This window comes from Ostrinia nubilalis, chromosome 6 (assembly GCF_963855985.1).
Source record: "Ostrinia nubilalis chromosome 6, ilOstNubi1.1, whole genome shotgun sequence".
Taxonomy (NCBI): domain Eukaryota; kingdom Metazoa; phylum Arthropoda; class Insecta; order Lepidoptera; family Crambidae; genus Ostrinia; species Ostrinia nubilalis.
In genome coordinates, this window is record NC_087093.1 from 445,517 (window position 1) to 458,243 (window position 12,727).

A 12,727-nucleotide genomic window follows, 5' to 3' on the forward strand; every position below is an offset into this window, starting at 1 on the left:
TTACCTGCAGAGCCGCGTGGGCCGCGCGGGCCCGGCGAGCGCGGGCGGCAGGCGCGCGACGGGCCGCAGGTCCCAGGAGGAGTACAGCGCCGCGCCGCCGCCCGCCGCCGTCACGCGAGTGTGGTGTGACGTGGCTCGCGGCTCGTTACCTGCAGAGCCGCGTGGGCCGCGCGGGCCCGGCGAGCGCGGGCGGCAGGCGCGCGACGGGCCGCAGGTCCCAGGAGGAGTACAGCGCCGCGCCGCCGCCCGCCGCCGTCACGCGAGTGTGGTGTGACGTGGCTCGCGGCTCGTTACCTGCAGAGCCGCGTGGGCCGCGCGGGCCCGGCGAGCGCGGGCGGCAGGCGCGCGACGGGCCGCAGGTCCCAGGAGGAGTACAGCGCCGCGCCGCCGCCCGCCGCCGTCACGCGAGTGTGGTGTGACGTGGCTCGCGGCTCGTTACCTGCAGAGCCGCGTGGGCCGCGCGGGCCCGGCGAGCGCGGGCGGCAGGCGCGCGACGGGCCGCAGGTCCCAGGAGGAGTACAGCGCCGCGCCGCCGCCCGCCGCCGTCACGCGAGTGTGGTGTGACGTGGCTCGCGGCTCGTTACCTGCACAGCCGCGTGGGCCGCGCGGGCCCGGCGAGCGCGGGCGGCAGGCGCGCGACGGGCCGCAGGTCCCAGGAGGAGTACAGCGCCGCGCCGCCGCCCGCCGCCGTCACGCGAGTGTGGTGTGACGTGGCTCGCGGCTCGTTACCTGCAGAGCCGCGTGGGCCGCGCGGGCCCGGCGAGCGCGGGCGGCAGGCGCGCGACGGGCCGCAGGTCCCAGGAGGAGTACAGCGCCGCGCCGCCGCCCGCCGCCGTCACGCGAGTGTGGTGTGACGTGGCTCGCGGCTCGTTACCTGCAGAGCCGCGTGGGCCGCGCGGGCCCGGCGAGCGCGGGCGGCAGGCGCGCGACGGGCCGCAGGTCCCAGGAGGAGTACAGCGCCGCGCCGCCGCCCGCCGCCGTCACGCGAGTGTGGTGTGACGTGGCTCGCGGCTCGTTACCTGCACAGCCGCGTGGGCCGCGCGGGCCCGGCGAGCGCGGGCGGCAGGCGCGCGACGGGCCGCAGGTCCCAGGAGGAGTACAGCGCCGCGCCGCCGCCCGCCGCCGTCACGCGAGTGTGGTGTGACGTGGCTCGCGGCTCGTTACCTGCAGAGCCGCGTGGGCCGCGCGGGCCCGGCGAGCGCGGGCGGCAGGCGCGCGACGGGCCGCAGGTCCCAGGAGGAGTACAGCGCCGCGCCGCCGCCCGCCGCCGTCACGCGAGTGTGGTGTGACGTGGCTCGCGGCTCGTTACCTGCAGAGCCGCGTGGGCCGCGCGGGCCCGGCGAGCGCGGGCGGCAGGCGCGCGACGGGCCGCAGGTCCCAGGAGGAGTACAGCGCCGCGCCGCCGCCCGCCAGCCCGGCCGCCACCACGTTCACGCTGGCGCCCTCCGCCGCCGCCGAGTAGCACACGCACGTCACGCGCTCCGTCACGCGCACGCTGCCTGCGGGAACAACGACATGTCAGTAAATATGCAACCTTATAATACATCCAATAAAACCGCGTATCTACTAGTCACGGCAGTCTCGAGCCGAGCGGCTGCCTCGTCCCGAGTGACAAAATGTGACTCGATCCGCGGCGACTTTTAACTCTCAATGAGTCGTGCTTCAGTTTGATTGAGGTAGCGTCTCCATTTGAGCAGCCGGGGGTCGCGGCAGCCGCTCGACTCGAGGGTGCCTCTAGTGGAGATCCAGCTTAAAGTTCGATACTGTAACATTCCGATGCCGGCCCTTTTCTATGGCAGACCAGTTCTGCGGGATCCTGCATAACTAAATCGCACAGAATGTACTTGTGTGTTCACACGGTAGCATCCTGTTTTTTTGCAGGTATGGTTTATTGCGGTTTACAAAAAATGTATGCAGAAAACTGCTAGTGGGAACAACATATTGGATCCTGCTTTTACTGGTTCAGTTTAATGAAAAAACCGAATAGCAAATTCAAACAGATCGGCTCTTTGCGGCCCACACACGGAATGTCCTCGTAGGAAGGAGCCCTAAAAGTTTCATAAAAGTTCTAAATGCAAAAGTACCCAAAATCGGAAAATATGTTACGGCGTAGATATCTGTTGCTAACTTTGAAGTCAAACTCACCGACGAACCGCCCATTGACGGTATGCACTCTGATGAGCGACTGGTACTTGTCGGTGGCGTCCCTCTCGTAGGAGTCAGCGTCGCCGTCCTGTCCGGGCGGCTGCTCGCGCGCGTCCGGCGCGTCCGGGCTGTCCGGGGAGCGAGTCGTGTCGTGTACTGACGCCACGTCGGACAGCGTGGGGCTTATCGCCAGGTGCGTCACCGGCAGCATGTCCCGGTTCGGAAGCGTGCGGATGTAAGTCAATCTGGATGGGACGAGATTATATCACATTATGTAATAAATAAGTTATGTTAATTGCAAACAATCTTTAACGTTCAAATATCGGTAATTAATGGCCAATGGGCTACTGTCTAAAGTCTGGTCGCCGAACACGTAGAATTTTGTTCAATGACCCAAATCTACCCATCCTTATCGCTCGCGCGTAATTATAGCGCCCGCGCGCAGGCGGGGCGGCGCGCCGCGCGCAGGCGGGGCGGCGCGCCGCGCACCACGCCCACGCGCCACGCCTCCACACGCCACGACGCGACACATCAACGTGTAGTACTAGTGTACTCACTCGGCCAGGTCCCACAGCAGTATAACGCCATGCGTGTCAGCGGTGGCGAGGGTAGCAGCAGGCGGGCAGGCGGTGGCAGATGATCACATAGAACTAGTGTATATTCGTACGCGCCGCCGACGTCAGCCAAAAGTTGCCTAAGTTGGGAGAGTATACTCACTCGGCCAGGTCCCAAAGCAAAATAACTCCATGGGCATCAGCAGTGGCAAGCGTGGCAGCAGGCGGGCAGGCGTGGGCGGCGGCGAGCGGCGCGCGGTGCGCTAACAAGGCCCGCGCGCGCAGACGGGGCGGAGCGCCGCGCACCACGGCGACGCGCCACGCCTCCACGCGCCCCGACGCGTAGCCCACGATCACCGGGCACGACGCGCTCGTGGACGACGTCATCAGGGTTATCTGTTTCATATAACGAATAAAGTTAAGGTTTTTTAAACTAATGTTTGTTAGAAAATAATAAAGGAAAATGTTTACGCTAAGACATAATTATGGTTGTAAAGGAAAGACGTTATGCTTTTCCAATATTTCATTTGCATATTGAATAATATTTCCCAGACATAGGGAAGATGCAAAAGTTGACAAAAACGTTGGGAAGATGATTTCAAAAAAGCTATTGGCCCAAAATGGATCAGAATCACAAGAGACAGAAATAAATGGAAAGCTTTGAAGGTGGCCTTTGTTTGTCGAAGGACAAGCTGATAATAATAATGATCGCTGAATAAATAATATAATAATTTCGATGCAAAACACAAAGGCTTATTTATTTATTAGAGCAAGAGCCAATGAACGCCAAACCTTCTTCACTTTATAAAAACTAAACATTTATCAGCGCATGTTCCCAACATAAATAAGAACGTTGGACCATCAGCGCCTATTCTTATGTCATGAGAACGAGCTCTAACAACTCAGGGCACAACAAGCTGGTAAAAAATAAATAAAAAAATGTATTTATTGCTTTCGAACCATTATAACACATATGTAGGAAGTTAAGTCTTACAACTATATGAAGCACACTAAAGGCAATCGGACCTGGCTTAGACTAGGTTGTAAGGAGAGATCCTTGCAACACTGGTTTTTAGCCATGCCCAATTTTCTAAGATGTTGAGCGAGAATAAAATGAGGGCTTAAGGCGCTACCTCGTAAAAGTTTTCGGCCGACTGAATGCCTCGCACACAGAGGGATAGAAATATGATTTCTCAGTGCGAGGAAAGGGACAGCAATAGCGCGCGCGGCGCGGAATAAAATAACGTAAGCGACAAAAATCGGAAATCATGTATTTATTGAAAAACCAAACACTGTTTAAAGAAAATAACTCGACCAGTACTTAGAATATGTTATTATCTTACCAATATACAAAATTTGGTATTGAAATATTAACCTATCTGCTTTTAAAACGAAAAACCGAGTAATAGAAGGGTCATCTTTGGATTTTTTTTCTATCGAGAAAATTGTTTCCATTCATGTTTCGGCTTCGACCAGACACTAGATTTATTAGTCAACTATGACATATTTCAAAATAAGAACATAAGTAATAAGAAAAGTACGATTAAAACTAATTCTGCGCTTCTTTAAAACGCCCAATATTCGCAAGGCATCACCTTAAGAAATAATATAAACTTTTGGTAAGCGCACCTGGTCGAGCGGCGGCACCTGCAGCAGCAGGTCGGGCGGCGCGTCGCGGCGCTGGCGCAAGCGCACGACGCCGTCCCAGTGGCCCCACGACACCACGCCCCATGCCCCGCCACCTGCACTGTTCGACGACGCGTCGCCTGCATAAGAAAAAGATAAAGTTAAAGTGACTAGTGAGCTACAGTGGCGCTTTTAAGGTCTTTTCATTTGTATAGATCGACCAGGTAATGGTACTAATTTCTTTTAATGGCAACAGTAACTGAAAACTTCATTGACATGTCACCTTGCATGTCAGTCTATTGCTGTCAAAGTGTAAACAAACTTTATTTTAAATGTGCGCAATTGATTTTGTGAATTAAATTGCTAAAATCTTTTTATAGTCGTGAAAGAAAAGTGGTTCACAATGTGTTAAAGTATTTGTCGAAAAGAAATACTAAGAGTTCGGACAATATTTTCATCAAATAATGTTTCCGACAAAGGTTGTCAAATTGACTGACATGTTTATCGTATAGTACAGTCCACTATGAAAATTAGCTGTGGTTTGTTTCAACTACCTATCTTAAAGTTTTTTGTCACTTTCTAAGTGTTGAATTTTATGGAATTGGGAAAGAAGTACCGAGTTTGAAGCGTTCTTGAGCAGACATTGCAGTTGAATATTCAAGTTCTGAATTTGATTATTGATGAATAATAAAATAAATCCTATTAGCTCGATTGATGGTTTCATATAATTTATTTAAACCAGGTTACTTATAATAATATTTTTTCGTTAATTTATAAAAATATCAAATTAGCCCGTAATCCTGAATCCTGAGCCCCGATTACGGTAATTTTTAACGTCTCCAATCCAGACACGCTTCTCGATTCTGCGATACGATTGGTCGTTCAACAGCGTACGTCAGCTGTTTTGACCAATCGTATCGCAGAATCCGAAGCGCGTCTGGATTGGAAACGTTAAAAGTTACCGTAATCGGGGCTCAGATACATAAAGTTAGCCTATTAATTTAACACAGGTACGACTGTACTCAGTGTTGCACTATCAAATGCAATTGACGCGCCTCTATGCCAGGGTTTTTATGTTCCTGGTCAGGCTATAATCTCAGATCTAAATAACTTCTGGATGTTAACCGAAGTCTACTACTGCGTATCTCGTCGAGTAACCTCGTATCTAGTTCGCATTTTCGGAAGTCAGGCAAGATGAGACTAGGTTACTGGATAATGTAAACACGCACTTCGTGCTCACATTATGTACTTTGATTAACTACGGCAAACTGTGTGAATGTATCTATGTGGTGTAGCAGATGTATAAGGATAAGATCGTCAGAATGTACCCAAATCGTCATCCTTTTCACTTCAGCATGTTTAAGTGGTGTCAAAGCAAGCTATATTTGGGATATGTTTAAGCGCTCGAAAGTGCCAAAATTTTTTCGTTCGTTAGTTTCAGCCAAATAACGTCCACTGCTGGACAAAGACCTCCCCCCAAGGCTTTCCATAATTAACTGTCCTATGCTGCCCGCATCTAGGTTTTAAGTATTGAATAAACACAACAACCAGGCAACATCCAGAACTGTTCCAAACCGCGGCTGAAGTGTACCCCAGAAACACAAGGTCTTCAGATAGGCTAGCTCCTTCCTTTTGCCCAAGAACTTCACTTATTAAGAAAAATTGTTACTGCATGTGTATTGAGGTGTATAACAAAATTCCTGATGTATATAAAAATGGCCCTACAAAATTGATGGTGAAAAAGCTTCGGGAATGGCTGACTACTGTTTGTTTCTACAGTGTTCGGGAATTCCTTACCCGTAAATTTGCATGTTAATATATTTTAACAGAATAGAGTCCTTAATTCATGTAACATCAACAATAACCTGTACTTACCTATTCTTGCAAATAAATATCTTTATCTTTATCTTTAAAAATTATGATTTGACTCACCCGGGAGCGCCAGCAGCGCGCTGGCCTGCGGCAAGGCGGCGGCGAGGCGCGGCGCGGGCAGCGGCACCACGCTCGCGGCGCCCGCGCGGCGCGCCACCACGACTGGGTCGGGCAGCTCGGGCGAGCCGCAGTAGCGGCCCCAGCGCACGCCGATGGCCCCGCCCCACGCCTCCAGCTGCAATACAACATTAAACGATTGTGATGTATGCACTAACAACCCTTGTATTTATGTGTATGCTCATTTATCCTATAGATATGTCGCTTCATTGTATTTTATCGGGCATTCAATAAACGGGATTGAGTCAGTTCGGGTGTTTGATTATGAACTCCTCATACGATCACTTCAGCGCGTCTACATATACACTTTATACCATCTGGTAAGGCCTCATATAAACCCAAGGAAAGTTAGTGCCAACGGCGCCGCTGCTATCGCGACATAGTGTGTAAACGCATATACACCCGTATTCATAAACGATGCTTGCTTAAGTGAAGCAGTAAATCTAAGGCACAGCGTTAAATAGAGCTCTGTAATTGGTTCGTGTGTCACACTGTGCGTCCACGCGCACTGTGAGACCTCATAGTAATGTTTGTGAATACGGGTGTTAATGTCGTTACACACGGATGTTATGTCACAGCCACAAACGCAGCCAAAAGAAGCGGCTACAAAATGTAACTGAAGCGTGCGATAGCTACTTGTGGTTGTGGTCGCCATTTGTGGTCGGTGGCCGCTATTTTTACACCCATGTAAGTTCTCTGAGGTAATAGAGAGAGGGCGTGTGCGACAAGTACATATTATGAAATGTTTGAAAACTGCATGAAAATCGCCGGTGGTGGCGTTTTGTGGTTGTGGATGTGCAGCGACCCTTAGGGCTATATTTCACCGGGACACCATGGCGGCGCAACCAGTCGCCGGCTACCAACAAAATGTATGCAGCTTTGCGCAACCAAACGGACACCAGGTGAGTAACTCTCTATAGAGCTGCATACATTTTGTTGGTAGCCGGTGGCTGGTTGCGCCGCCATGGTGTCCCGGTGAAATATGGCCACAGAATACATAATAGTAGCAACAGAAATTGCACTCCTTTGTGTAGGATCAGATGCCGACATTTTAACGGTAATAATAATAATGCAAAATATCCAACGCACATGGTGCATTCGAAATCGCACCTTACTGCTACGCTCACAAGAGCGAAATTTTTTTGTGTTCAGAATTGATCTACCTCACAGCTCAAGCGTCAGGGTTGTATAAGCAAAATAAAAACTTAATTTTAAGAAGCATTTATTGTATTTACGATTGGTAAACTTTTATCTATAGTCTATCCAATATAGCTTGATTAGAATGACAGCTGCCATCAAAAGTAACGACATAACTTTGTAGTAGCGATCAATGAGAGCTAAATATTGGCGGACAAGAAATAATTCACGTCTGACCTACAAACAATATTTTCGACGACAGTGCTTCTAATAAAAATGTTAATTTCGTGTATATGCAGCGTTAAATTACACCAATAAGTAGTAATTCGAAATTATAAAAATCAAGCTAGAGTATTAACGACGTCTCTACAAGGTTATCTCGAGTTACAAAAATGTTAGTGTTGGGACATATCGACAAATGTCATATTAAATTAAAACTATTTTTTTAACATATTTAACAAATTTTTTTTCTAACTAATTTTTTAACATATTTAAGTCAAGTTATACGTTTTTCTAAATGTTCACTATTAAAAACCAAAAAACATTTCATTCTTAAATAATCAAACATCGGAAATCAATCACCGGTAATTTTTTGGGTATTCATAGCACCGTTGCTCTAGAAGAGATGTCCACCGCCCTCTAGCGAGAGGAAAAAACCACTGAAGAACACTGATGATAATGACTACGACTTAGGTTGTACACCCTTGACATGAATTTTAAATTTTACTGTCTTTAAATTTAAATCATAATTGTCATTTTTATGAATAAAGATATGAAGAAAAATTGGGTGCATTTTTTATATCATTTTTTCGAAAACTTATCGATACATCTATGTGAACCGTACGAAACATACCCAACACTAGTCACATTCGTTTGACAGCCGTCATTCTAATCAAGCTATATTGGATAGACTATAGTGGTGTTTGTATAATCGTACCATCTCTAAAGTACCTATTAATAAACTTCAGTGTTACGATAATTCGAAATTGGACAAACAGTTTTAAAAGGTGAAGTGTCGGAAAATAGACAGGGCAGTAAAGTTAATGTTTATATTAGCTAAAATATTTTTTTTTGCTACAGTTTTTTTGTCATAAGTATTTCAAAATTATTTAAAAAGTGTAGTTTTTTTAATTATTTAAATTACTACATTTAATTATTATTCCTAAATATTACGATTTTCCATTAAAGAAGGATAACAGTGCTGTTGGAACAATAAACCTTGATTGTGACGATGATCGACCGAGCGTGTATAGAAATACGCGTGTGCTGACAGGCGAGTCACGGCGCGTGGCGGCCCCGACTGATTTGCAACTTGAAGTTGTCGCGCGCTGTAGGTAATTATCTCGGCCGGCATAGGCGAGTGACGGAGGCCTGATATGGCCCTAGGTAAAGAGGTTTGTGTGAAACTGCCAGTGATGTAACACGCGTCTGTGCGTGATACCTGTCGGTGCGGCGCGGCGCGCGTGAGCTCGTGCGCCGCGTGCGGGTGCGGCTGGCGCAGCAGCTGGCGCGGCGCCTGCCCGTACGTGCGCACCATGGCCGCCGCCGCCGTGCGGTCCACCTCGTCCTCCAGCGCCGCCGGGTCGAAGCCGTAGTACGTCTGCAATAAACACATGTTATTGTAGCCATAGCATAATAATATTCAGTACTAAAGTCGGATTCTTTAGAAATTTCCCTATATGTAAACAAATATGGCCAACTGACATTAAAACATTTTTAATCTGTGCCCTAGTGAGGCGACAAAACCTCTCGTTAATCGCGGATTGAAATTATTGTAGTACTTACGTACCTATAGAAAGAATTTATAATGCTTTATAAAGCAATGCATTAAACAATTAGTAGTACATTCAATGAAGAAAAAATACATTGTTGATTAAGACCCTATTTAAATCTATTTAAATGCAATCAGTAATAAAAATGATTGAATAATTGAAATAAAATCGATTAAATTTACCGATTATTGTCTATGACCTACAGGTTACAACACTGATGTGTCAGAGACAACATGGAGATAACACCAGACCTGTTCATCTCCGCGAGTTTACATCGAAAACAAAACACGCACGATGGCCCACCTACAGGATACTATTCGACTAGGCCTCACATACGAGCGAACATTGACTCACGCACGCGTATTCTTGTGTATGATGGAAGAAAATAAAGAAAATGGTGTACTAAATACTGTGCAGTATTTAACTGCCTTTTCAGCCGAAAGACGTCCACTGCTGGACAAAGGCCTCCCCCAAGGATTTCCACAAAGACCGGTCCTACGCCGCTTGCATAAGTTGCTAAGTTGCCTCAAGACACTGAGAGGTAGTTAATATTATTCATGATAATTCACGCTAAATCATGTATTTCCTCCGCCATTTTCCGCAGTTTGGCACCTCACATCACATCATTTTACCGAAGTCAGCCCTATAGCTTCGGCGCAGTGCCGATCACTGACGTTTGTCAACAAAATGGTGCTTGACTCTTGAGACAGGCTAAATTACACAATACGCGTGGTGACGGCAGAGTAAAATACATTTGTCACCAATCCCTACTCTTCCCGCGGGTGTCGTAAGAGACGACTTAGGCCGGCAATACACGGACCGCTTGAAGCAGTCAAGGGCGACAGCTTCAAGCTGCGACTATGGACGCACATACACGAACCGCTCGAGCAGTTGCACCTGATTCGGGCGGTCGACAGCACGGTGAATGTTCATCGCGCGGTCAAGCAGTCGCCAGCCATACACTGACTGCTCGAGCTGTCGACAGCTCTCGCGCAGTTACCTCCGCCCACTTTCATCATTCCACGGCGCGCGCGCTTGTGATTTGTTGAGCAGTTAATACCAACTGCTCGAGCAGTTATCGCTGGCAGCTTCAAGCTGTTGACTCTTGACTGCAAGAGTAATTGAGGTCATATACGTATCATGTGTTAAACCATGTTAAAATGTATGAACTGTATTGTGTATGTGACTTTGTTGGTGTACCTAATAAATAAATAAATAAAGAGCGGTCCGTGTATGTTGATCACTGACTAACTCCGTGTATTGTCGGTCTTAGACTACACATTAAACCAATTTGTTCTAAAAACATCAAACAGAACGGGCAGCAGCGCTCTCTAAAAAACCCAACTCGCCTGCCAAGCGTGGGGATTTTGGCAAAATCCTCCACTATAGAGGAGAAGGCTCATAGTCCAGCAGTGGACAGTAAAGGGCTGTTGATGATGATTACGTATAGTATGGAAATTCCTCCACGCGCGCCAGCTCGCCGGTACTCACGCAGGCGGGGAACACGTTGAGCGCGTCGACGGCGGCCTGGCCGGTCTGCTTGTAGCCGAGCACGAGGTCGAGCCAGTGCGGCAGGCGCTCGGTGACGTGCGGCCTCGAGCGCCTGCCAGCCAGCCTGGGAGCGCGCCAGCTCGCCGGTACTCACGCAGGCGGGGAACACGTTGAGCGCGTCGACGGCGGCCTGGCCGGTCTGCTTGTAGCCGAGCACGAGGTCGAGCCAGTGCGGCAGGCGCTCGGTGACGTGCGGCCTCGAGCGCCTGCCAGCCAGCCTGGGAGCGCGCCAGCTCGCCGGTACTCACGCAGGCGGGGAACACGTTGAGCGCGTCGACGGCGGCCTGGCCGGTCTGCTTGTAGCCGAGCACGAGGTCGAGCCAGTGCGGCAGGCGCTCGGTGACGTGCGGCCTCGAGCGCCTGCCAGCCAGCCTGGGAGCGCGCCAGCTCGCCGGTACTCACGCAGGCGGGGAACACGTTGAGCGCGTCGACGGCGGCCTGGCCGGTCTGCTTGTAGCCGAGCACGAGGTCGAGCCAGTGCGGCAGGCGCTCGGTGACGTGCGGCCTCGAGCGCCTGCCAGCCAGCCTGGGAGCGCGCCAGCTCGCCGGTACTCACGCAGGCGGGGAACACGTTGAGCGCGTCGACGGCGGCCTGGCCGGTCTGCTTGTAGCCGAGCACGAGGTCGAGCCAGTGCGGCAGGCGCTCGGTGACGTGCGGCGCCTCGAGCGCCTGTCGGTGCAGCAGCACGAAGGCGCGCGCCTCGGCCGCCCACGCCGGCACCTCCACGTCGTCCACGCCCAGCCCGCACTGACGCACGCCCAGCTCCAAGCCTGGAATACGTACGTCGCATATCACAGGGGGAAGAGAATAGGTGGAGTAATAAATAAACAGTAAATTGAAAAATATGCTAAAATGTTGTTTATAAAGGACAGCCGCTAGGGCCGGTTAACGCAAAAATTAAGTCCTGCTCAAATCAAAAAAACTTTATTTCGCCAAAAAAATGCTCTGACAGACAGTTGTAAAAAAACGCAAATAAAAACTAAATTCAAAAGGTATCAAAATATATAAAAAAAGGATAAAAACAAAGACCAATTTAAAAAAGGTTAGTCCACCTATCGGTTCCCAACATTATTCTTTCTAAGTGATGACTGAAAAACGAAAACCTATACCCATGTGAATTGACCTCATAAAAATGCAAAAAAAAATCTTATAATGCAACCCAAGTGACTACTGCATAATAAACATATGTAGTACCTTCATTATTGTGGAACAGCTCGGGCAGGTAGAAGAGCTCGGGGATGAGCTCCTTGACGTCGGTGGGCGAGTCGTTGGTGATGAGCCGCCACGTCGTCGCCAGCGAGTGGAACGTGCGGTCCGGCATGTCGAAGTTGTTGTCTGCACAAGAATTAACACAAAAGTAAGTCGATCAAGATCTAATTGTTGAATGTTTGAGAACTGACGAGACCATGGGCGTACCCAGGAGAGGAGGAGGGCAGCTGCTCCTCCCTGATAGTCTTAAAAATGTATGAACTTGCCTAAAAGCGCTACAGTCGCTTTGAAGGAGCTAAGTCAATTGACTTGTCCCCTCCAAAGCCCGAAATTGCACCCGTGGACAAGACGGGGACCTCATCAATCTTGGAGTCCTGGGTGCCCAGGGTGACCGATAGTGGCGAGTTGAAGTGACAAGTCTAACCAGAAGAGTAGGGCGACCAATGTCCAGTAGTGCAGTGAGGACACGCGGCAGTACCTTGGTAGTTGAGGAACAGCTCCGTGAAGGGCGGCAGGCGCACGAGGTAGTGCAGCACGCCGCCCGAGTTGCTGTACAGCGACGCATAGTGGTGCGGCTGCCGCGCTACCACGGGGCTGCAGCCCTCGCGCCGTGCCGCCTTCAGGTCCTGAAAACAGGGCCACAAAGTTATAAGTCATTGAAAACAGAAGAAACAAATGACTGTGCGAAATTAAATCTAAAATCACCACTCCAGGAGCAACCTATTCCGATTTACTTGAGCCAA

At 49.8% G+C, this 12,727-nt stretch overlaps 1 protein-coding gene across 1 annotated transcript in view; it reads right to left on the minus strand.

Annotated features, from left to right (window-relative positions):
* Positions 1-1,305: 1,305 nt before the first annotated feature.
* Positions 1,306-12,727, minus strand: part of LOC135072773 (uncharacterized) — a 72,524-nt gene continuing 61,102 nt past the window's right edge. Inside the window, exons 50-61 of the mRNA XM_063966810.1 lie at positions 12,463-12,610; positions 11,970-12,110; positions 11,263-11,545; positions 10,965-11,146; positions 10,715-10,863; positions 8,893-9,051; positions 6,258-6,432; positions 4,329-4,465; positions 2,863-3,095; positions 2,703-2,780; positions 2,146-2,390; positions 1,306-1,499 (exon numbers count right to left, since the gene is read on the minus strand). Coding sequence (XP_063822880.1) covers positions 1,306-1,499; positions 2,146-2,390; positions 2,703-2,780; positions 2,863-3,095; positions 4,329-4,465; positions 6,258-6,432; positions 8,893-9,051; positions 10,715-10,863; positions 10,965-11,146; positions 11,263-11,545; positions 11,970-12,110; positions 12,463-12,610 — 2,124 coding nt within the window. The remainder of the gene's footprint in view (positions 1,500-2,145; positions 2,391-2,702; positions 2,781-2,862; positions 3,096-4,328; positions 4,466-6,257; positions 6,433-8,892; positions 9,052-10,714; positions 10,864-10,964; positions 11,147-11,262; positions 11,546-11,969; positions 12,111-12,462; positions 12,611-12,727) is intronic.